At 58.8% G+C, this 20,188-nt stretch overlaps 1 protein-coding gene across 1 annotated transcript; it reads left to right on the forward strand.

Moving 5' to 3' along the window:
* The first annotated feature begins 687 nt into the window (after positions 1-687).
* ZMIZ2 (zinc finger MIZ-type containing 2) lies at positions 688-16,134 on the forward strand. Its single transcript, XM_032484333.1, is given in 19 exon segments — positions 688-1,024; positions 7,011-7,145; positions 7,305-7,419; positions 7,746-7,948; positions 8,189-8,381; positions 8,649-8,912; positions 9,074-9,250; positions 10,230-10,370; positions 10,372-10,399; positions 10,988-11,343; positions 12,055-12,160; positions 12,395-12,552; positions 13,213-13,280; positions 13,600-13,668; positions 13,957-14,201; positions 14,702-14,871; positions 14,955-15,002; positions 15,004-15,195; positions 15,935-16,134. Coding segments are annotated over 18 exon segments (2,691 nt in total). The 5' UTR covers positions 688-1,024; positions 7,011-7,095; the 3' UTR covers positions 16,043-16,134.
* The last annotated feature ends 4,054 nt before the right edge of the window (positions 16,135-20,188 follow it).

Below are 20,188 nucleotides of genomic sequence, written 5' to 3' on the forward strand. Positions count from 1 at the left end.
GAAGAGTCAAATTCAGAGCAAGAAAGTAGAATGTGGGTGGGAGGAGGATGGGAATTACTGTTTAATGAGCACAGAGTGTCAGTTTTAGGAGATGAAAAAGCTATGGAGATGCGAAATGTGCTTGATGCCACAGGGCTGTACACTTAAAATTGGTTAAGATGGTAAACTTTGTTATGTGTATTTTACCACAGTAAAAAAAATTGTGGGTAATCGGGGGAATGTGGTATTTCCAAAAGAAGGGTAGAAAAAAAGTCGAGAATGACTTAAAGGCTGATAATAGCATTTGAAGATGCTAGCTGATCAGAGGAGGCTGCCTCATCTGGCTAGAGCTCAAGAGCGACTTTGAGACTGTTTCAACAGGGTGGTCCTCTCGGAAGAGGAAAGAGCAGGGATGAAAGTGACTTGTTCGGTTCCCCGTGTTTTCCCTACAAGACCCCTCCCAGAAGCAGCCCACGGACACCGGGTCACCTCCGCGTGCCCCGCCTCCGCCCAGGCCCCGCCCCGAGCCCCGACCACGCCCTCCCCAGGCCCCACCTTCCGTCCTTCCTGGCTCCACTCATCCTCCTGGCCCCGCCCACTTGCAGCCCCGCCCCTCCGTCCCGCCCCGGCCCAGAGAGGAGGAAGAACCTGGGACTCCGCGGACGCCGTATTTAGAAAGGTGTGGAGGGGGCGGGGAGCGCAGGTCGCCCCCGGCTCGCCCTCCCTCCCCGCCCAGTCCTCGCCCCGCCCTCGCCCCCGCCCCTGCCGGGCCTGCCGCCCTGGCCTGCGCAGGCCCGCGGCCACCCCCGCCTGAGCGCTGGCTCGGGGCTCCACTGCTCTGGCCTGGGGGCGGGGCCGGCGCGCGGCGTCATGCATATGCATGAGCGGCGCGGCGGCTCCATTGTGCCCTCGGAGCGGGCGGCGGCGCGATGGCGCGGGCGGCGGCGGCCCCCGGGCGGCGGGCGGCGCTGAGGGCGGGCTGAGCGCATGGAGCGACGCGGACCCGGGGCCGCGGCGGCGAGGGGCCGGGCCAGGCTTTGCGGAGGTGAGCAGGCCGGGCGGGCAGGTGCGGACAGCGGGGGCGGCAGGTGCGGCAGGTGCGGGCGGCGGCAGGTGCGGCGTCCCCGGCCCCCAAGCTGCGGCGCCTCGGCGGGGCCCTGGCGGGGTTGGAGCCGGCCCTGCCGCCCACCTGCCGCACCTGCCGCGCGTGCGTCGTGGTCCTGGGCCGGCTGGCCCGGTGCGCGCCGAGGCCACCCCTCACCTGAGCCTTTGTTGGGGCTGGCCGGAATCCGGCGGAGCGCTCGAGGGGTCTGAGCAGGAGGCTGACCCGGGCCCTCACCCAAGCTGGTCCTGCTGCCTCCAAATTCGCGCTGTGGCCAGAGGGCTCACCTTTCGGGCCGCTCCGGGCCATTCGCGCCACCGACACGGGGATGTGGGACCCGCGGAGGTATGTTCCGGGGCTGGCGACCCTGACCTTTCAGTCCTCAGCCGTGGTTTTGATGGAGCTACCCTTTTTCAAATGGGGGCATACTGAAGCTCAGGCGGGAGCGTGTCCTGCCCCCCTGGAGTGCCTTGCCCTTGCTCACCCCGTGCTCCCCGCTACCCTGCTCCCCCAGTCCTGCTCCGGACCCTCCCTCCCCCTGGCCAGCTCCTCTCCCCATGTCCTGCTTGCCTTTTCCCCCCTGACCTGCTTCCCTCGACCTGCTCTCCCACAACCTGCTTCCCTCGACCTGCTCTCCCACATCCTGCCCCCTGATAGTTGCAGAATATCCATGGTGATGTCTAAGTCGTTTGTATTATCTCAGAAGATTTCACAGGGACATACACAGAGCATGTGACTCAATCTATAAGACTCACCTGCCAAATCCTATCATACTAGAGCCAGAGGGCCTCATTTGATGAAGCTTGAGAGAGGTAACAGGCTAAGTGAAGGAATCTCAACCTCACCCAGTGGGTACTGGCCTTGGGGACTTGTCATGCCCAGGGGGTGGTTCCAGGCTTCGAAGAGGAAGGTGCAATGAGGAATGACAGGTTCAGAGCAATTGAACAGGACCGGTAGGATATGCCTGGGGAGGACTCCTGATCGTTGGATCTGTCTCTAACGGCAGCCAGGCCTCCCTATGGAGTGTCCACTAGCACTTGGGTTTAGGCTGGGAGCCAGGGCTGATGACTTAAAGGTGGTCACATGTCCTCCCCTCAACTCAGTCCTAGAGTGGCCATCACATACCCATCGTACCTGGTACCTGTTGTGAATGGAGGCCCAGAATAGAAAAACCTTTCGGCCATTCTCTGAAATGTGCCACACCTGGGCCATTCAGAAATGCTCACTCCTGGTCATTTTGGATGCACTCTGAACACTTAAGCCAGTCAGTGTGTGGTCTCCAGGTAAAGGGGCAGGACTTCAGCCACTTGAGCACGTGAGCCCCCACCTTTGTGTCCTCTTCCTCCGCTTCAGCTGTCATTCTCCCTTCTCTGAGCCTGTTTGACTCATGTCCCTCTGGTTGGAGTTCCTCTGTCACTGGAACTGTGGTAACAGTGGGTTCCCTGCTCCTGGGGGAGGCCTGGGGAGTCCCTGCTCTGTGACTGTGGAATAGGGCTGCCTTCCTGGGGTCAGGTGGCTTGTCGTGGGGCCTGCTGCTCCTGGGTGACTAGGCAGGGGGCATGGGGTGAAGGTAGAAGAGGATTGACCCATGTTTACATCTGCCTTTGGAAACTGGGGTGCAGATGTTCTGAATGCCTGGGGAAGGGGGGCATCTGGGTAGTGAGTTGTCTGTAGCTCTCTTTCCAGAAGAAAGCATGATCTGACCCCCAGAAAGCCATGTGACCTTCTAGACTGACCTTGTGCCAGAGCGTTTCTGCCGAGGTCCTGGCTTTCAGCGAGAGTTGGTGTACAGGAGAGCCCCAAGCTGACAGAAAGCCTCCAGAGGCTGGTACTGGCCATGCACACACGCCCAGCCTCCTTCTTAGCTCTGCCTCTAAGGCCAGGAGGTGGAAGGAGGGTCCTACACTCACAACATACCTCTCCCTTTGTCAGTAGCAGAGGGTCATGGGGTCCCTGACCTGGAGAGTTTGGGGCTTCTCAAGAGAGAGACCAGACTGACTTAGCTCAGGAGTTTGGCAGGAAGTCAGGAAGTCACTGCCCCCGCTCAGTGAGCTCAGGGGGAACTGGAAATGTCTGTGGTCTTGTCCACAGCAGAGAACTCATGGGGGTGGAATTCCCCAAGCCCATGTGATGTAGGAGGCTGTCCTGGGCCCCAGACCAGCAGCCTCTGTAGAGGCTCCTGCCCTGCACCTGCCCTGCACCTGCCCTGTTCCCCTCCCCCGCTCTCTGAGCCTCTCAGGCTGGTCCCAGTAGCAGCAGCAGCAGCGTTACCTGCAAGCTTGTTAGAAATGCAAGTCTGAGGCTCCACCCCATCTTCCTAACTCAGTGTGGGTCTGAGCCATCTTGTCCCCAGCCCTCCTGGTGACTCTGGTGTGCTGGAGTTGGAGAAGCTGCAGGTGTGAATGGAATGCCGCCTGCCCTGGAGCTCCGACCCGGGCCGGGGGGGCTTGTCTTCCCTGTCCCTTCCTTCTGGGACAGCACAGTGGGCCTGGCCAACCCGACCAACTTTGGGGTGGGAAAGAATTGCCCTGGGCATCAGTGTGGGGTGCCCACACAGAGAACTGGTGGTAGTTGCATTTTAAATAAATTCTCATTTTGAGAGAATTGTAGATTCATATGCAGTTATTATAAGACATAACACAGAGAACTCTGTCTCCTTTACCCAGTTTCCCGACTGGTAACATCTTGCAAAACTGTAGCACAACATCACAGGAGGATGCTACATCAGTACAGTTGAGATACAGTTATTTCCATCCCTGCCGCCTTATATTCACACCAGCTTCCCTCCTCCCCACATTTAACCCCTGGCAGCTGCCAGGGTGCTCTCCATTTCTATAATTTCGTCATTTCAGGAATGTTACATAAAGGGAATCTTACAGTGTGTAATCTCTGGGGATCGGCTTTTTCCACACAGCATGAGTCCCCGGAGATTCCTGCAGGTTGGTGCCTGTATCATTAGATCTTCCTCTTCATGCCTCTAGGCTCACGGTTGGTTAAACTCTTCACCATGGAAGGACATCTGGGTTTCCTTTCTTTGGCTATTGGGAGTAAAGCTGCTGTGAACATTCACGTACAGATTTTTACGAGAGCATCAGTTTCCACCTCTCTGAGATGAGTGTTCAGGTAGCGGTTGCTACCATGCATGCTCAGTTTTATAAGAAACAGCCAAACCTTTCTCCAGAGTGGCCGCACCATTTTATTCGCCCACCAACCATGAGAGATCCAGTTTCTCCTCGCCAGCATTTGCTGGTGTCACTATTTTTTATTTTAGCCATTCTGAGAGGTGTGTGAGCTGATACCTTGGTGTGGCTTGAATTTGCATTTCTCTGGGGGCCAGTTATGTTGAACATCTTTTCATGTGCTTATTTGCCATCTGTACATCCTCTTTCGTGAAGTGTCTTTTGCCTGTTTTCTAATTTTTTTTTTAACTTTAGTGTTTTGAGAATTTTTTATATATCCTTGGTACTAGTCCTTTGTCAGATACGAGGCTTGCAAATGTTCCTCCCAGTCTGTAGCTTTTGGCTTTTCCTCCTCTTCACAGCCCTTTGACAGAGCAAAAGCTTTCCATTTTCCCTTTTATGGGTCATGCTTTTGGAGTCAAATCTAAGAAAGGCCTTAAGGTTTTGTGCTGTCCATTTGCCTCTGTGGCCCACTTTGAGTTAATTTCTGTATCAGATGTGAAGTTCAGGTTTTTGTTTGTTTGTTTTTGCCTTTGGGTGTCCAGTTGCTCCAGCAACACTTGTTGAAAATGCTGTTCTTCTAGAGCATAGTTTTTGCTCCTTTGTCAAAATGCAGTTGGGCCAATTATTTGTATGGGTCTGTCCTGGGTTCTCTGGTCTGTTCCATTGACCTGTGTGTCTGTCCCTCTGCTGACACCACAGTCTGGATTAGCCCACCTGTATTCCAAGTCCTGAAAACACTGCGTGTTGCTCCAGGCCCCACCCAGCAGGTCTGGGGGAAGTTTCTGGCTGTTGGCACTCCACCCCCCACCCCAGTGTCACCATCCTGGAGTCGGTCAGTGGGGACTGGGGACAACCAGCCTTCCTTTGCCTGGCTGGGTGATTCTGGCTCCCAGGCCTGAATCCAGGGGCGCAGAGCCCAGGTGCCCCTGAGCCTTCTGGAGCCACCAGCTTTCTGCTTTTACTGGCCTCTGCTTCCTGGTTGGCACCTGGTCTGGGGAAGGAGAGGAGTTCCAGGGCCTGACTCCTCCGGGAGGGGGTTGGGAAGGGGAACAGGGCCAGGTGTGAGGTGGACAGGCATGCCAGCTGCCTCCCTCTTCCTCTTGTGTGAGTGGTCACCCTGCCTCCCAGCCCTGGCTCTGCTGCAATTCTGGGACTCCTCTGGGAAGCGCTTACCCCAGTGCTCTGTGGGAGGCCTTGGGCCCAAGTCACAGTCCCCATTGTACCTCTTAGCTGCTCTGGGGCTCTGGGGAAGGACATGTGCCCCGTGTGCCTTCAGGACTGTGTTTGCAGAGAACGTGATGATAACCCTGTCTCCCTTGGGCTGCCCTGACCCTGAGCTCCCCGGTCAGTACTCAGGAATGTGAGCCTTGGGCCGCTTGTGCTCCTGGGCCAGAGGGAGGCACTCCGTACGTTGGAGCAGGGTTCCACCAGAGGTTAGCTTGCCTCAGGCGGTGTGTCTGTGTGTGAGGCCTTGCAGCCCCTAAAAGGCAGTGTGCTCTAGAGTGGAACCTTGACACAGAGATGCAAAGTGGGGCCTTCTGGGAGACCTCCTGAGAACCACAGCCAGCATGCCTCTGTGCTTAGGCTGGGTGGAGGTGGGCGTGGGAGGTGGCCTTGCTGGGGATTGGGGTTGGGGTGCCAGCAAGGGCCCAGGCCTGGTTGGCGAAGGGCTTGCTTTTGGGGGTGTCTGAGGGCATTGGCATCCTGCAGGAGCAGCTAGCCTCTTCCTTGCTCGTTTTTCTGAGATGCTGAGTGGGAGAGAGCCAGCCCTACATAGTAGGAGGACCTGCCCCCTACCCCAGCATTGGCACACAGGTTCCATGAGTGTCTGCTGGCCACTGCTCCTGTGTCCCCGTTGGCCCCTTGCCTTGTCCATGGGTGCCTGTCAACCCTCTGCCCATTCACTGCGCTGTGTGTGCGTCCCTGCCTTGTTGGGAACTCAGCATGGGTGTCACTGCGATCTAGGGGGGTCAGGTCTGCCTGCCTTGGCCCTGTGCCCATGTCATTCCCAGGCAGCCCCCCTTGGCCTCAAGGGAGTGAGCACACGCTGCCCTTCTGCTGCCCTGGGCGGCGGCCGGGGAGAAGGGCGGCCAGGGATGGGCTGCTGGTCCCACACCTGGTTCCAGCAGGTGTCCCACAAACCTCTCCCTCAGGCCAGGCTGGAGGATGGCTGACCATGAGGGCCCCTGGCATCCACAGGTCCCTCCCTGTGGTGGGCAATCCCCAACCCCCAGCAGGTGATGCCTCCTGGCTGGCCCTCCATCTTCCTCTGCTGCCTCTGGCCTCTCTCTCCACCCACAGGGCCTTCCGGGAGCGGTTCTGGCAATCGGGTCCTGGATGTTCCCTGGCTTTTATGGATAGCAAGGCCTTCGTGTGGGGGAGGGGGAATGTGGAAAGAATTTGGAATCAGAAAGCCTGCTTCCAGAGCCATTCCAGGGGCTGGGGCCCTGGAGGGGAGTTAGGGAGCCTGGCCAGGGAGGGTTAATGCTGGCTTCTGGGCTGGGTTTCCGGGGTAGGGAGGGCAGAGGTTTGCCAGGGTGGGCAGTGCAGAGCGGAGCCAATGCAAGGCTGCCCTGACCCCCCTGAGTGGGCTCCCAGATCCCAGTCTCACCCTGCTCTACCCTCCATCAGTTGGAGCAGAGGAAGGGCTGGGCTTGGTGCTCGGACCCACTTCGCCCTACTCTGCCCTGCTGACAGGGGTCTCCCAGCTGCATCTCCACTGACTTCCTTCCCTCTTGTCCCAGCAGCCAGAGAAACTGAGTCCCACGTAAGCACCGGTGAGGGCTGCTTCCTTCCACCCACAGACCTGGCCTTTAGGCTGCTCCCAAGCCAATGAACCCCATGAACCCCATGAAACCTGCCCTGCCCCCCGCGCCACACGGGTGAGTGGGGGCTCCTGCTGCCCTCCCCTCTCAGGTCCCAGCACACGGGTGGGTGGTGGAGTGGGACTCCTCTGCTCCCAGCTTTCAGTTCTTCCCAGGTGGGGTTCTTGGCCCCTTGGCCTCCTGACCCAGGCTCCCTACCCGCCTCTCTCCTTGCAGTGATGGTCCATTCGCTTATGAGGCGGTGCCTTGGCAACAAAGTGCCAGTCAGCCAGCAGGATCGCTGTCTGTGGTCACAACCGTGTGGGGAGTCGGCAACGCGGCACAGAGCCAGGTGAGCCCACACCCTGAGAGCCGCCAGAGCCCACCTCAGATCTCGGAGAAGTGGAGCCAGGCCTTCCTGAGTCTCCCACCTCCTCAGGGACTGGTTCTTCCACGTATGGCGTGGGATCGCCTGTCTGCACCTGGCTTCCACACAGCCACCTGTGAGCAGCTGCTCCCACCTGTCGTACCACCCCTCCCCTCCGCTCTCCTCCCTTCCCCTCCCCTCTGCCCCCACCTCCACCTCCTCACCTGCCAGGCCTCTCCTTTCCAGCGCATTAGAAGTACTGCATGAAGCAAGTTGGATGGTTTCCTTTAGTGATTCTTGCTTCCTTATAGGTTTTGGGGAACCCCATGGGCCCAGCGGGGAGCCCCCCCGGCAGCTCCATGATGCCCGGCGTGGCAGGTGGCAGCTCGGCCCTGAACTCCCCGCAGTGCCTCGGGCAGCAGGCGTTCGGTGAGGGTGGTGCCAACAAGGGCTACGTGCAGCAAGGGGTGTACAGCCGCGGGGGCTACCCCGGGGGCCCCAGCTTCACCACCGGGTAAGCAGGACCCCCCTCACCTGGCAGGTGTGCTCGGAGATTTCTGAGGACAGTGCTTCTAACTTGGTGGGTCCCCGGAACTGTGTGATACCGATTTGTTGAACTTGGCATCCCTGCTCCTGCTGGCTCCCACGCCTAATGAGAGAGTGTCCGGGAAAGAGTGGGCTCCCCATGGGTGCTGGGTGCCCCCCAGCTGACGGCGGGAAGTGTTCTGTGCCGAGCCGTCCGTGTCTCTTACAGGTATGCAGGCGGCCCGGGAGGGCCGGCGGGCCTGGGCCTCCCCTCACATGCCGCTCGGCCCTCCACTGACTTCACGCAAGCGGCGGCGGCAGCAGCTGTGGCTGCCGCTGCTGCCACGGCCACCGCCACGGCCACGGCCACTGTGGCCGCCCTCCAGGAGAAGCAGAGCCAGGAGCTGAGCCAGTACGGAGCGGTGAGGCCCGGCAGCTCCTCCTGTGTGGGCCCCTATGCGCTGGCCCAGAAGGCAGGGGCTAGTCAGGCAGCCAGGGTGGAGGACCCCAGACATGCAGGCAGTGTGCCGGGGCTGGTGACGATGAGGCGGGTGAGAGGGACATGGGTGGGGCAGGAGTGAGGAGCTGAGGGGAGCCCTGGGATGGGGACAGCCTGTTTGCAAGGGGCAGGCACAGGGTTGGCGCCCACAGTAGTGGGTACAGCCTGGATGATTCCTCTCTCTTCCCAGATCGGGGCTGGACAGTCTTTTAACAGCCAGTTCCTGCAGCACGGAGGTCCCCGGGGGCCCAGCGTCCCCAGCAGCATGAACCCTGCCAGCGTGGGAGGGCTGATGGGCCCCTCCGGCATGAGCCCCATGGGCATGAACCCCACCCGGGCAGTGGGCATGGCGCCCCTGTATGCAGGGCAGCGCCTGCCCCAGCATGGGTACCCTGGGCCTCCCCAGGCCCAGGCACTCCCCCGACAGGGCGTCAAGAGAGCCTACTCCAGTGAGGTGAGTGGCCAGGCCTCGTCACCCTGAGCACCATCAGAGCCACTGTGTGTGAGAGAAACTGGCTGGGCCTGACGGGGTAGGGTGGGCACCACTGTCCCTCCCTGGGAACCGGCTTCCCCGACACCCATTCTCCTGGGCATTTTGTCTCTTTTCTCTTTCAGGTGTATCCCGGGCAGCAGTACCTGCAAGGAGGCCAGTATGGGCCCAGCGCCACCCAGTATGCACCTGGCCCTGGCCAGCCCCCTGCCCCCTCCTCCTACCCTGGGCACAGGCTTCCCCTGCAGCAGGGCGGGGGCCAGTCCCTGCCCACATCGGGCCCCGCAGGACTGCACTACAAGGTAGGGCCAGCTTCTCCTCTGCCGGACCCACACCAAGAGCTGTGGGGTACAGATGGACCTTGAGGCGGGCTGGGCTGGCTGGGGAGGGGGCCCGCGTGTGCTCAGGTGACCAGGCAACCAGGAGCTTCACAGGGGTCCTGACCAGTATAGGTGGCTCTCAAGAGGGGTATCCAGGTCTGAAAGAACCCTCTGTGAGATTTGTGTATCTAAGTGGAAATTTGGCAAAGGGAGCAGCAGGCAGGCACCACCTGAGCGTCTTTTATGGAAAAGTGTCCCCAGTTCCCTCTGCTTGCTGCAGAGGAGCACAGCGAGGGGACGGGCCTGTCAGGAGTGCGTAGAGGGAGGGGTCTGAACAACAGGTGCCACTGGACGGGAGGGGACGTGTGTGTACGTGAGTCCTTTCAGCCTCTCTGTGGCTTCCCTGTAAGCCCCTCTGATATTTGGGGTCAGCCCTTTTTCTGTAGTGGTACTTTTTACAATTATGAAATCAGTATGTACACCCTGTAGGTTATTAGGAAAACACACAAAGTATATAACGAAGAAAATAAAGGCCAGGACCCGCGTGTGTGGTGGGCCCTCTGTCTCCAGCCCTCCCCTACGGTCACGTTCAGGGGCCTGGCTCAGGGTCGGTGGCAGCCTCAGGCACATGCAGTTTTCTCTCCCGCAGCCTGCAGACCAGTTCAATGGGCAGGGGGCCAGCTTCAACGGGGGCAGCGTCAGCTGCAGTCAGCCCAGCCTGAGTTGGGCATATGGGCGGCTGGGCAGATGGGCAAGCGGGTGGGAGGCTCACAGGGTGGGTGTGTGGAGAGAGGGTCCCCAGGCAGGAGGAATTGTGGGCGCCCGCTACCTGTGGGCGCCCAACCAGGCCCCCCTGAGCTTGCCCCCTGCCTATTTCTGGTCTGAGGACTCCCAGTGGGTGCTCCAAGAACAAACCCCACCTCAACACCATTCCACCTTGACTGTTTGCTCGACCCCACAGCCTGCTCGTTCCATCCCCGGCTACCCCAGCTCCCCACTGCCAGGGAGCCCCACGCCGCCCATGACCCCTGGCAGCAGCGTCCCCTACATGTCCACCAGCCAGGAGGTCAAATCTCCCTTCCTGCCCGACCTCAAGCCCAGCAGTGAGCAGCTTGCACCCGTCACCCCCTGGTGAGTGTCATCTGCTCCCGGGACAGGTGGGAGGGCTCCAGAGAGTCCTGTGGGGAAGTTGGGGGTGGGGGACCCTCACCTTTATGTTCTCGTCATGGACCTCTTTGCAAACCTGTTTGAGGTATGGCTCTTCTCTCTAGAAAAATACTAGCGTGCGCCAAATGTTCTGGGGACTTGCGGGCCCTCTGAAGCCCACTTCTGGTTAAGAACTCCTTCGCAGGGGACCACTGCAAGAGCAGTTCGAGCCCTAAAACCCTACCCTGAGCACTGGGGTGATGGCAGGTGGCCTGTTCATGGCTCTTAGCCCCTCTGACAGCACCAGCAGCACCTTCTTTTTGGGTTGGAGGCATATTCTCTAGTCATAATTTTGGGATCACTGGGCCAGGTGACTGAGACAAGACAGATGACAGGACACCAGGATCCTGTTCCTCTGGGAGGTGAAGGCTGAGCCTAGGGTCCCAGGAGAGATGCTGCCCAAACCCCAGTCCTGTGAAGGAGGAGGAGGGGGCCGCGGTCCCTGCGATGGGGTGGGGGCACACCACCCGGCCTGGCAGGTGGCCTGGTCACACCTGTGTGGCCTGCTTCCAGGCAGCGGCCCCTGTGATGAGCTGCGGCTGACCTTCCCCGTGCGGGACGGGGTGGTCCTCGAGCCCTTCCGCCTGCAGCACAACCTGGCCGTGAGCAACCACGCCTTCCAGCTCCGCGACTCTGTCTACAAGACCCTGATGCTGAGGCCTGACCTGGAGCTGCAGTTCAAGTGCTACCACCATGAGGACCGGCAGATGAACACCAACTGGCCGGCCTCGGTGCAGGTCAGCGTCAACGCCACCCCGCTCACCATTGAGCGTGGTGACAACAAGACCTCCCACAAGCCCTTATACCTGAAGCACGTGTGCCAGCCGGGCCGCAACACCATCCAGATCACCGTCACGGCCTGCTGCTGCGTGAGTACCCTCCGCGGGCCGTGATCGGGGTGTCCTCGCTGAACAGAAGAGCGTCGGCTTTCCTCCTTCCCTCCCGTAGTTCCCTGTCCAATCCGTTCTCCTGGCCATTTAAGAAAAAGGTCCCGGTTAAAAACGCCCTCACTGCTTTCCGGTTAGGTTCTGTTAACTCAATTTGATGCTCGTGTTAATTATGTCAGAGAAACTGACCGAGCCTGCGTCTTTCCTGGAGGATGCTCATGGAGTCCCCGGCTGCCCCTGGGTCCCTGTTAGGAGTCACCTGGATTCCAGCAGGCCCCAGGATCTGGGACTGGAGGAGGCAGAATGCACTTAGATGGGCAGCACTGCTCAGCCTGGGTGGGAGGGAGCTGAGGCGGGGCAGCTCTGATGCATTTCTGCGGCTTGGAATGTCTTCACTTGGACCAGCGTAAGTCAGTCACGGTGGATGCTGTAGGCAGGGTGCATTCAGGGGCCTCTCTGCGTTTTGCCAGGGAGGCCGTGATTGAACACGGGTGCAGACACACAGTGGGCTTTACAGATAGTGGCTTTACAGATAGGCTTGGGCACGGTCCCCTGGGCTCCCCGGGGAGGGGCAGCAGGCGGCCTCCCTGTGCATTAGCAATGAGAGAACAGTTCCCGGCTGCCGAGGCGCCAGGCCCGCGTGTGCTGCACCTCTGTGGCCTGCATCCCCCTGACCAGAGCCTCCCGTTGCAGTCCCACCTCTTCGTGCTGCAGCTGGTGCACCGGCCCTCCGTCCGCTCGGTGCTGCAGGGTCTCCTCAAGAAGCGCCTCCTGCCTGCTGAGCACTGCATCACCAAGAGTGAGTGGCCCTTGCCTTCCTCGGCCCCCGGGCAGCCAGCTCCTGCCTCTGCCGGGGCCACTGCTGTACCTGGCATGTCCCCAGGTCAGATAAGACCATCTCCTGCGGGGTAGCAGCTCTGCACGGGGGGCGACAGTCAACTCCAAATGGTCCCTCAGAGCTGTTGAGCCAGCAGCAACAGGGTCCTGCTCAGCAGCCCTGTACTCAAGTCCTCCTTTCCCCTTTTGATCTTAGTAAAGCGGAACTTCAGCAGCGGCACCATCCCTGGCACCCCTGGGCCCAACGGAGAGGACGGGGTGGAGCAGACGGCCATTAAGGTGTCACTCAAGTGCCCCATCACCTTCCGCAGAATCCAGCTCCCTGCCCGAGGTCACGACTGTCGCCACATACAGGTGGGTGTTCACTGCAGAGCTTTGCCCGGACTTCGGTCATTTAACTGTTTTTAGCAGATGTGAGCTCTGAGCCTCAGCCGGTGGGTGATGGGACAGGCCAGCCAGTGGGCAGGTGGCCTGGCTTCCCCATGGTCTCCCCCCAGACTGGGCTTTTGTTTCTTGAATATTATTCGAAGTATAACGACCACTTTACTGCATTCACGGGGCTCCGATTTTATAGAGTGTCCAGGAGGCAGGGCACAGCCTTCTTCCTGCTCCCAGTAACGCCTTCATTTCTGTCTCTGCACAAACGCTCTGCAGGTGGGTTAGTACGTGCACACACCTCACCCCCACCTTTTGGTTACGGAAATGGTACGCATTGCTCTGCACCATACTTTTTTCCTTCTACACCACTTCCTGGAGGTCATTCTCTGTCAGCACAGCTGCCTAGTTCTTCCTGCTTCGGCCACATGGCGTTCCAGTCCCAGTGAGGGCTGCGAAGGCCGTCCCCAGTCTCAGTTTGTTAGGACGACACTGCAGGGAAAGCGTGGTACACGTGGCTTCTCAGACAGGCAGTAAATAAGTCCCACATTTAACCGCAGGGCTAGCTCGCAGGGTGGGGCCGGGTTGGCCCAGCCCCAGTGTGTGCAGCGGCCTCTTCCCTTCTCCCCCTCTCCACAGTGCTTCGACCTAGAGTCGTATCTACAGCTCAACTGTGAGCGAGGGACCTGGAGGTGCCCCGTGTGCAAGTGAGTGTGTCAGAGACGGTCCCCACAGCTCGGAAGGGGGCGGGCGGCGGGCACTTCCTCAGGGCCAGTCACAGGCGTTTCTTTCCAGTAGCACTGAGAAACATCCAGGCCAGGTGTGGGGCATCACAGCACAGACTGGGGATGGTGTGGCTCGGGGCAGAGACCTCACACAGGGTCACCTCCTCTATACAGTCGCCTGCCAGGATTATCTCACACAGGGTCACCTCGTGCAGGGTGACCTCACACTGGGAGCCGAGAAGTGGCAGGGCCTGTGGCCAGGTTAGGCCAGGCCTCTGAGATGTGTCGCCTTTGTTTACAGCAAGACAGCGTTGCTGGAGGGCCTGGAGGTGGACCAGTACATGCTGGGCATCCTCATTTACATTCAGAAGTAAGTCTCCTTTCCTGCGCCCCCAGCGTCTTTGGCCAGCAGAGGGCAGCCCTGGGACAGGTGGGGAGACCCCCCTCGTGGCTCACCCAGGGAGCAGGCTCAACTCCAGGCCATGGACAGAGTCCATGTGCGACCTGGGTGTGGCACCCCACAAGGCACGTGGAAGGTGCCGGGTGGCCACGAGCACTGGAGTGGAAGGTCTGCCTAAACATGGCCCCGGGCCCCGGGCCCCAGGCCAGGAGAGGCAGCAGGCCAGGCAGTGACCGGCGCTCACATGTCCCCGCCCAGCTCTGACTATGAGGAGATCACCATTGACCCCACGTGCAGCTGGAAGCCAGTGCCTGTGAAGCCTGACGTGCACGTCAAGGAGGAGCCAGACGGGCCGGTGCTGAAGCGCTGCCGCACCGTCAGCCCCGCCCACGTGCTCATGCCCAGCGTGATGGAGATGATCGCTGCCCTGGGCCCCAGTGCCACTCCCTTCGCCCCCCTGCAGCCCCCCTCAGCTCCTGCCCCCGGCGATTACCCCAGCCAGGGTGAGTACAGTGGGGACTCAGCCTGGAAACAGGTGGGTCGTCCTCTCCAACCTGCCTGTCACCTGTGAATGCGTCTCTTCAAGGACCACGAGCCTGGGGCCTGGTTAGGGACCTGGCAGCATAGGGGCATCCTCGGTCTAGCTCCTGGGGGTGGGCGGCAGGGCCCCCAGCTGTGGGTGCACCCACCCTCCCCAGCAGTTTGGAGCAAAGGTCTATTGCTGGCACACTTCCATGGACCTGCTCCATCTGACCCAGCAGGAGCGTCTGGGTGTGGTGGGTCCCATTCCTGTCCCCTCATAGCCTCCTGGCAGTGTCATGAGGCCAGTTCCCCAGCAGCAATGAGAAAAAGTGCCCTATTCTGAATAGTGACTTCCATAAAACCCAGCTCATTACCTGGGTGAGCGCTGTGAGTCCTGCCCACGCTGTGGCTGGCCCGCCCTCCTGGTGCTCTACCAGCGTGAGCCCCTGTCCTCACCCAGGACCTCGCTCTCCTCTCTCAGGTTCCAGCTTCCTGGGGCCAGGGACCTTCCCCGACTCCTTCCCGCCCACCACGCCCAGCACCCCGACCCTTACTGAGTTCACCCCAGGGCCACCTCCAGCCTCCTATCAATCCGACATTCCCAGCAGCATCCTGACGCCAGAGAAGTCTGCCGCCTGCCTCCCAGGCCAGGTCAGTGCCAAGCCAAGGGTTGGGAATCTGTCCCCCCAGGGAGCCCTTGGGCCATTGTACTAGATTCTTCTCTCCTTTCTCAGATGGCACCAGCAGGTCACCTGGACCCGGCCCATAACCCCGGGCCACCAGGGGCTGCACGCTCCCAACCTTGGCGGCCCCCCAGGGCCCCAGCTGCACCATCCGAACCCTCCCCCCGCGTCCCGGCAGCCCCTGGGCCCAGTGAACTCGGGTCCCATCGGCGAGCTGGCCTTCAGTGCTACCACAGGCATAATGGGCCCCCCCATGTCTGGGGCAGGGGAGGCCCCAGAACCAGCCCTGGATGTGAGTACTGGGCCCCATGCTGGGGAGGGCTTGGGAGCCGGGGCTGGGGGTGGTTTATCCGTCGTCCCCAGGGTCCACGTGCTTCGTAGAAGGGAGGACACTGACACCTCAGTGACTTCCAGATGCAGGGACAGCTGGTCAGGTAACGTCAGCTCTCTTGTTGACAAGTGTCAGGTGTCCAGAGTAGGGTGGGGTGACTGTGTCTGGCGACCTGAGTGCCACAGTGGCACGCATAGAGTCCCTAAAAAGATGGCTTGCAGCTGACGACACCAGCACTGGGGTCTGATTCGACCTTTCTGACTCCCAGGTGGTGTGTGAGCCAGAATCAGCGCATAAAAGCAGGTGACTGTTCCTCAACCATGAGAAACAAAATACAAAGCTCAGTGTGAAAAAAGGGAGAAAGAACAGCTTAGAGCAGAAAATCCCAGGGACGGTGATGCCACCTCCTCCATCTGCCCTGTTCACATTGGGCTCCCCTCGTGGTCCCTGCTTGTGCCCTGTGTTGTCCTTGGATGACTTGTCATGAGTGATTCCTGGGCACAGAGCAGCCTTCTGCAGGGAGAGCCCCTGTGCAGAGCACACTGAGGGACTCCAGTGCCAGCCTATGTCAGGGTTGGGGTGGGGGTGCTGCAGATCCCTGCTGAGACTGGGGACCCCGCTGGGAGGCCGTGGCAGGACAGCCCCCCGGGGTGTGGCGGGCGTGAGGCCAGAGCTGCTGATAGGTTTGTTCTGTCCTCAGCTGCTCCCGGAACTGACCAACCCCGACGAGCTGCTGACCTACTTGGGCCCACCCGACCTCCCCACAAACAACAACGACGACCTGCTCTCTCTCTTCGAGAACAACTGATCCTGGTCACCCCCGGCTGGCGGGGACATGCCCACAGATGTCACACACCTGCCCCCCAGCCCAGCCCACCTGACACCAGCGGCCCTCCCCACGCGCACTCCTGGAACCTGGGCCCCCCGGAGCTGGAGGAAGCCCTGCGCGGGGAGGGAGGGGGCCCCCGGCAGGGGCACGCACTGGCCCGGGTAGCCGGCAGAACTGTTTGTGCTGAGCTGCCTGACCCTGCCCCCGCCCACACCCGGCCCGTGCCCGGCCAGCCCCCCCTGGTCCCTGACACAGCTGGCGCCCCTGACCTCTCAGCCTCGCCCCGGATTCCCCCGCCCCTGCCTGTTCCCACCGGCCTGCATCTTGTCCAGCGTTGACGTTTCTATTTCAGTGGCCCCTGGGCCCTGGCCTGCGGGGAGCAGGGCCGCTCTGTCCTGCGGCCTGATCTCACCCCACCCGCTGTGTGCTGTGGCAAGTGGGGTCCATCTGCCCACCTGAGGCTTCGGGCTGAGGCTGGGGTGGGGGCTTTAAAGCACAACAGTGTACATAGTGTAGGAACACTAACAGATGTAGGTGGCTGGTCCGTCCGTGCAGCCAGGGTCTCTGGGCTGGGGCTCCTGCCAGCGCCGGAGTGCAGGGGGCAGCAAGCCCCACTGCCTGGGGACGGGGCTCAGACACCGCTCCACGTGCAGACTCTCCAGCGGCTGCTCCCCCAACTTCCCCTTTTCTGTGAAAGTGAAGAATTGGTCCCGCTGTGTTTTTTAAACCATCTCCCTGTGTCCACCCTGGGGCCATGCCAGGTGGGGGAGGAGGAGCTGCCGCTCTCCTCGGTGCAGGGCCTAGTCGTGTCCCCTGTCTGCCTGTCTCTATTAAAGGACTCCCTCGTGGTGGGCTTGGCCAGTCCCTCCTTCCTGTTCACCTGCGTCACCCCCCACCCCGGGCGGGGCGCCCTGTTCCAAGCCAAGGCCCAGCTGTTTCCCACCCCGTGGTAAATTTCCTCGTCCCTGGAATTTTCCAAGTTGGCTTTGGCTAGAGAGCTCTTTCGTGAAGTGTCACCAGGGCTGGTAGACACATCTGCCACCACGTCACTGCGTGGGTTTGCCTGCGGCAGGGAGCCAGCTGTGGGGCCAAGGGCCTCAGGAGGGGCGGGGACTGAATGCCTGACTGGCTCAACACTGGTTCATTTGTGCGCCGGCTTTCCAGGTGGGCCCACTTCGTGGCCCTGAGGGCCTTCCTGTCTGGCAGAAGAGGCTTATGAACCCCATGGGGGAGGAGAGGGGACACCCCCAGAGACCTGCCCCACAGGGTGCCGCGAGTGGTGTGGGAAGTGTCTTTCCAGCTTTTCTGGCCCAGGGAGCAAGTCGGGGGGGAAGCTGAGGGAGCAACAGTGCGCCCCAGTGCTGCAGGGGGCAGAGGGACAGCCCAGGTATGAGTGGCCTGGTGGGATTAAGGGACGGCCAGCACAGCCCACCAGGTGGGCCCTCCTTTCAGGGGGGTGTTAGGCATAGCTGGGAGTGCTGTCCCACACTGGTCTGACTGGGCTCTCTGTGCCCTTGGCCTGTTACATTCTAGCTGCTGGGCGGAGTGGGGAGAAATCAGGAGATGGGAATGAGCCAAAGTCTGAGCTACTCAAAACCCCACCCACAGAAGGGTGGGTTAGGGTCTGAGGGGCGACTGCTGCAACGTCAGGGACCCCAGCCCCAACGCCACCGAGGACTCAGAGTACAGGAAAAAGCAAGGTGTGGGAGGTCATGCAATGTGGTGCCATTTTTATAAAGTGTAGCATAAAGTATGTATTTCATGAGATTCATACACGTTAACAATTACGAAGGAAAATGAGGTAGTCAACACAGTGGCCACGATGCTCCCTGTGGGGACGATACGGGTGCATCTGGGGAAAGTGATGATGTCCCTGACATTCTTGATCCTCGAGGGCATGGCGGCTTCCTGAGTTTTCACCTGATGCTTCGTATGTAGTGTGTTCTTATGTATGTGCCAAAAATCCGCAACTTAAAAAGCAGAAAGGCAACTAGACCTGACACAGAACAGGCCACCCAACAACAGCAGGACACGTGTTCTTTTCAAGTGCTTGGGGACATTCCAGCAGAGACCACATGTTAGGCCACAAAATGAGTCTCAATGAATTAAAAGGATTGCGGCGGGGAGGGTATAGCTCAGCGGTAGAATGTGTGCATAGCATACACGAGGTCCCAGTTTCAATCCCCAGTACCTCTATTAAAAAATAATTACAATAAACAAACCTAATTACCTCACCCCCCCAAAAAAAAACAATAAAAAAAGATTGAGATCATACAAAGTACCTTTCCTAACCACAGTGGAACAAAGCTAGATAATAACAGAAGGGAAACAGGAAAACTCACAAATCAGTGAAAAGTGAACAACCCTCTTTAACAGCTGAAGAAACCACAAATTAAATTACAAGGTACAAAAACACCAAAATTTAAGATGTGGTGTAAACATCTACATTTAAAAAGAATTCAAATTAACCTAACTTTACAACTGAAGGCACCAGTGGGAAAGAGACAAGCTAAATCTAAAGCTAGCAGGAGAAAGGAAATAATTAAAGCAGAGAGAATGGAAAAACAATAGAGAATCAACATAAGTAAAAGTTGTTTCCTTGAAAAGCAACAGGATGAACAAGACTAGCTAGATTGACTAAGGGGAAAATAAGACACAAATGACTAAAATCAGAAGTGAAACTTGGGAAATTACCACTAACCTTACAGAAATAAAAAGGATAGGAGAATGCTATATGCAGTTGTGCACCAACAAAGTAGGTAACTTACATGAAATGGACTAATTCCTACAAATAGGTAAGTTGCCGAAACTGACCCAAGAAGAAATAGAGAATATGAACAGACCTACAATGAGTAAGAAGATTGACTCAGTTATCAGTCCCACCCCGACTTCCAACACAGAAAAGCCCGGGAACTGATGACTTCATGGGTGATTCCTAACAAACATTTAAAGGATTACACCCACCTTTTCCACACTTGTGAATATTGAAGGGGAGGGAATACTTCCTGAGTGTTTCTCTGAGGCAGCTCTCTGTCCCCACTGCCACATTGCGTCCTTTTCTTGCTCTGGGCTCGGCCTGTGGCCCTCTCCCTGCAGCATGGGCTCCCATCGTCACTCCAGCCCCATCCTCACCACCTTTCCAAGCTTGCCTGCCATGGGTTCAAGGAGAAAAGCCATGGACGTCAGGGCAATCTTTGGAGGGAGAAGTCTCTAGACAGGATCAAAGAAGTGTTCAGTTGGTTCAGGGACTGTTGAAGCCATTTTTTTTCTTTTTTAACTTTTTACTTTCTGTGTTGGGAGTCACCAGCCACTTGCCTGATCCCCCCCCCCCTTTTTTTTAAGCTGACACATAACAATGAGCTCTGTAAGGTCATACACCCCAGAAATGCTGAAGATGGATGTTTCCATCCCTCTCCCCACCCTCTTCAGCCATTGCTGCTCTGGCCCCTGTCATCAGACAGTAATTTGGCCTGGTCTTGAACCTGGTATAAGTGGAATTGTAGGTCTACACCTCTTGGTTAATGGACCATTACTTAAAGCTCATGCTTTTATTTTCATTTAACTATAAGTTGTGTTTATTCATTCTTAGTTATGACTGGTGGTGATCGACACTGGTCCCCAGCCTCCAACACCCAACTCCTTTCTAGCCAGGGTGCTCCTCTGCTGAAACCCTTTCCCTAATGGGTTAGCCACAACTCAGATTGCAAGTGACAGTGACCCACTCAGAAGGGCTCAAAAACAACCATCCTGAAAGGGCCACCGAAGGCCTTGGGGACAGCTGGACACAGACACAGACAGGCACACCCCAGGATAGCATTTCTCCTCTCCCTGAGAGCTTTGGTCTCCAAACCTGAGCTTCCAAGAGCCTTGCTCAAGTTGATGCACTGACCGTCTGCTCGCTTTCCGGTCTGGCTCTGGTTGGCTTAGCTATGGGCACCCCCTCACCATCCTGTAGGGTGGGATCAGGAGCACTTCCTGAGAGAGGTTATCAGAAGGGGGTGCAGGTGGCCCCCGCCAGATCCCCCAGGATGAAGTCCACACTCCTTCCTCAGCCCAAAGCCAGCCCAGCCCAGCCCCACCTCTTCCAACTGCCTCCCTGCCATCCGTTCCTGCCACATAGGCTGG

Source organism: Camelus ferus, chromosome 7 (assembly GCF_009834535.1).
Source record: "Camelus ferus isolate YT-003-E chromosome 7, BCGSAC_Cfer_1.0, whole genome shotgun sequence".
In the NCBI taxonomy this organism is placed as follows: domain Eukaryota; kingdom Metazoa; phylum Chordata; class Mammalia; order Artiodactyla; family Camelidae; genus Camelus; species Camelus ferus.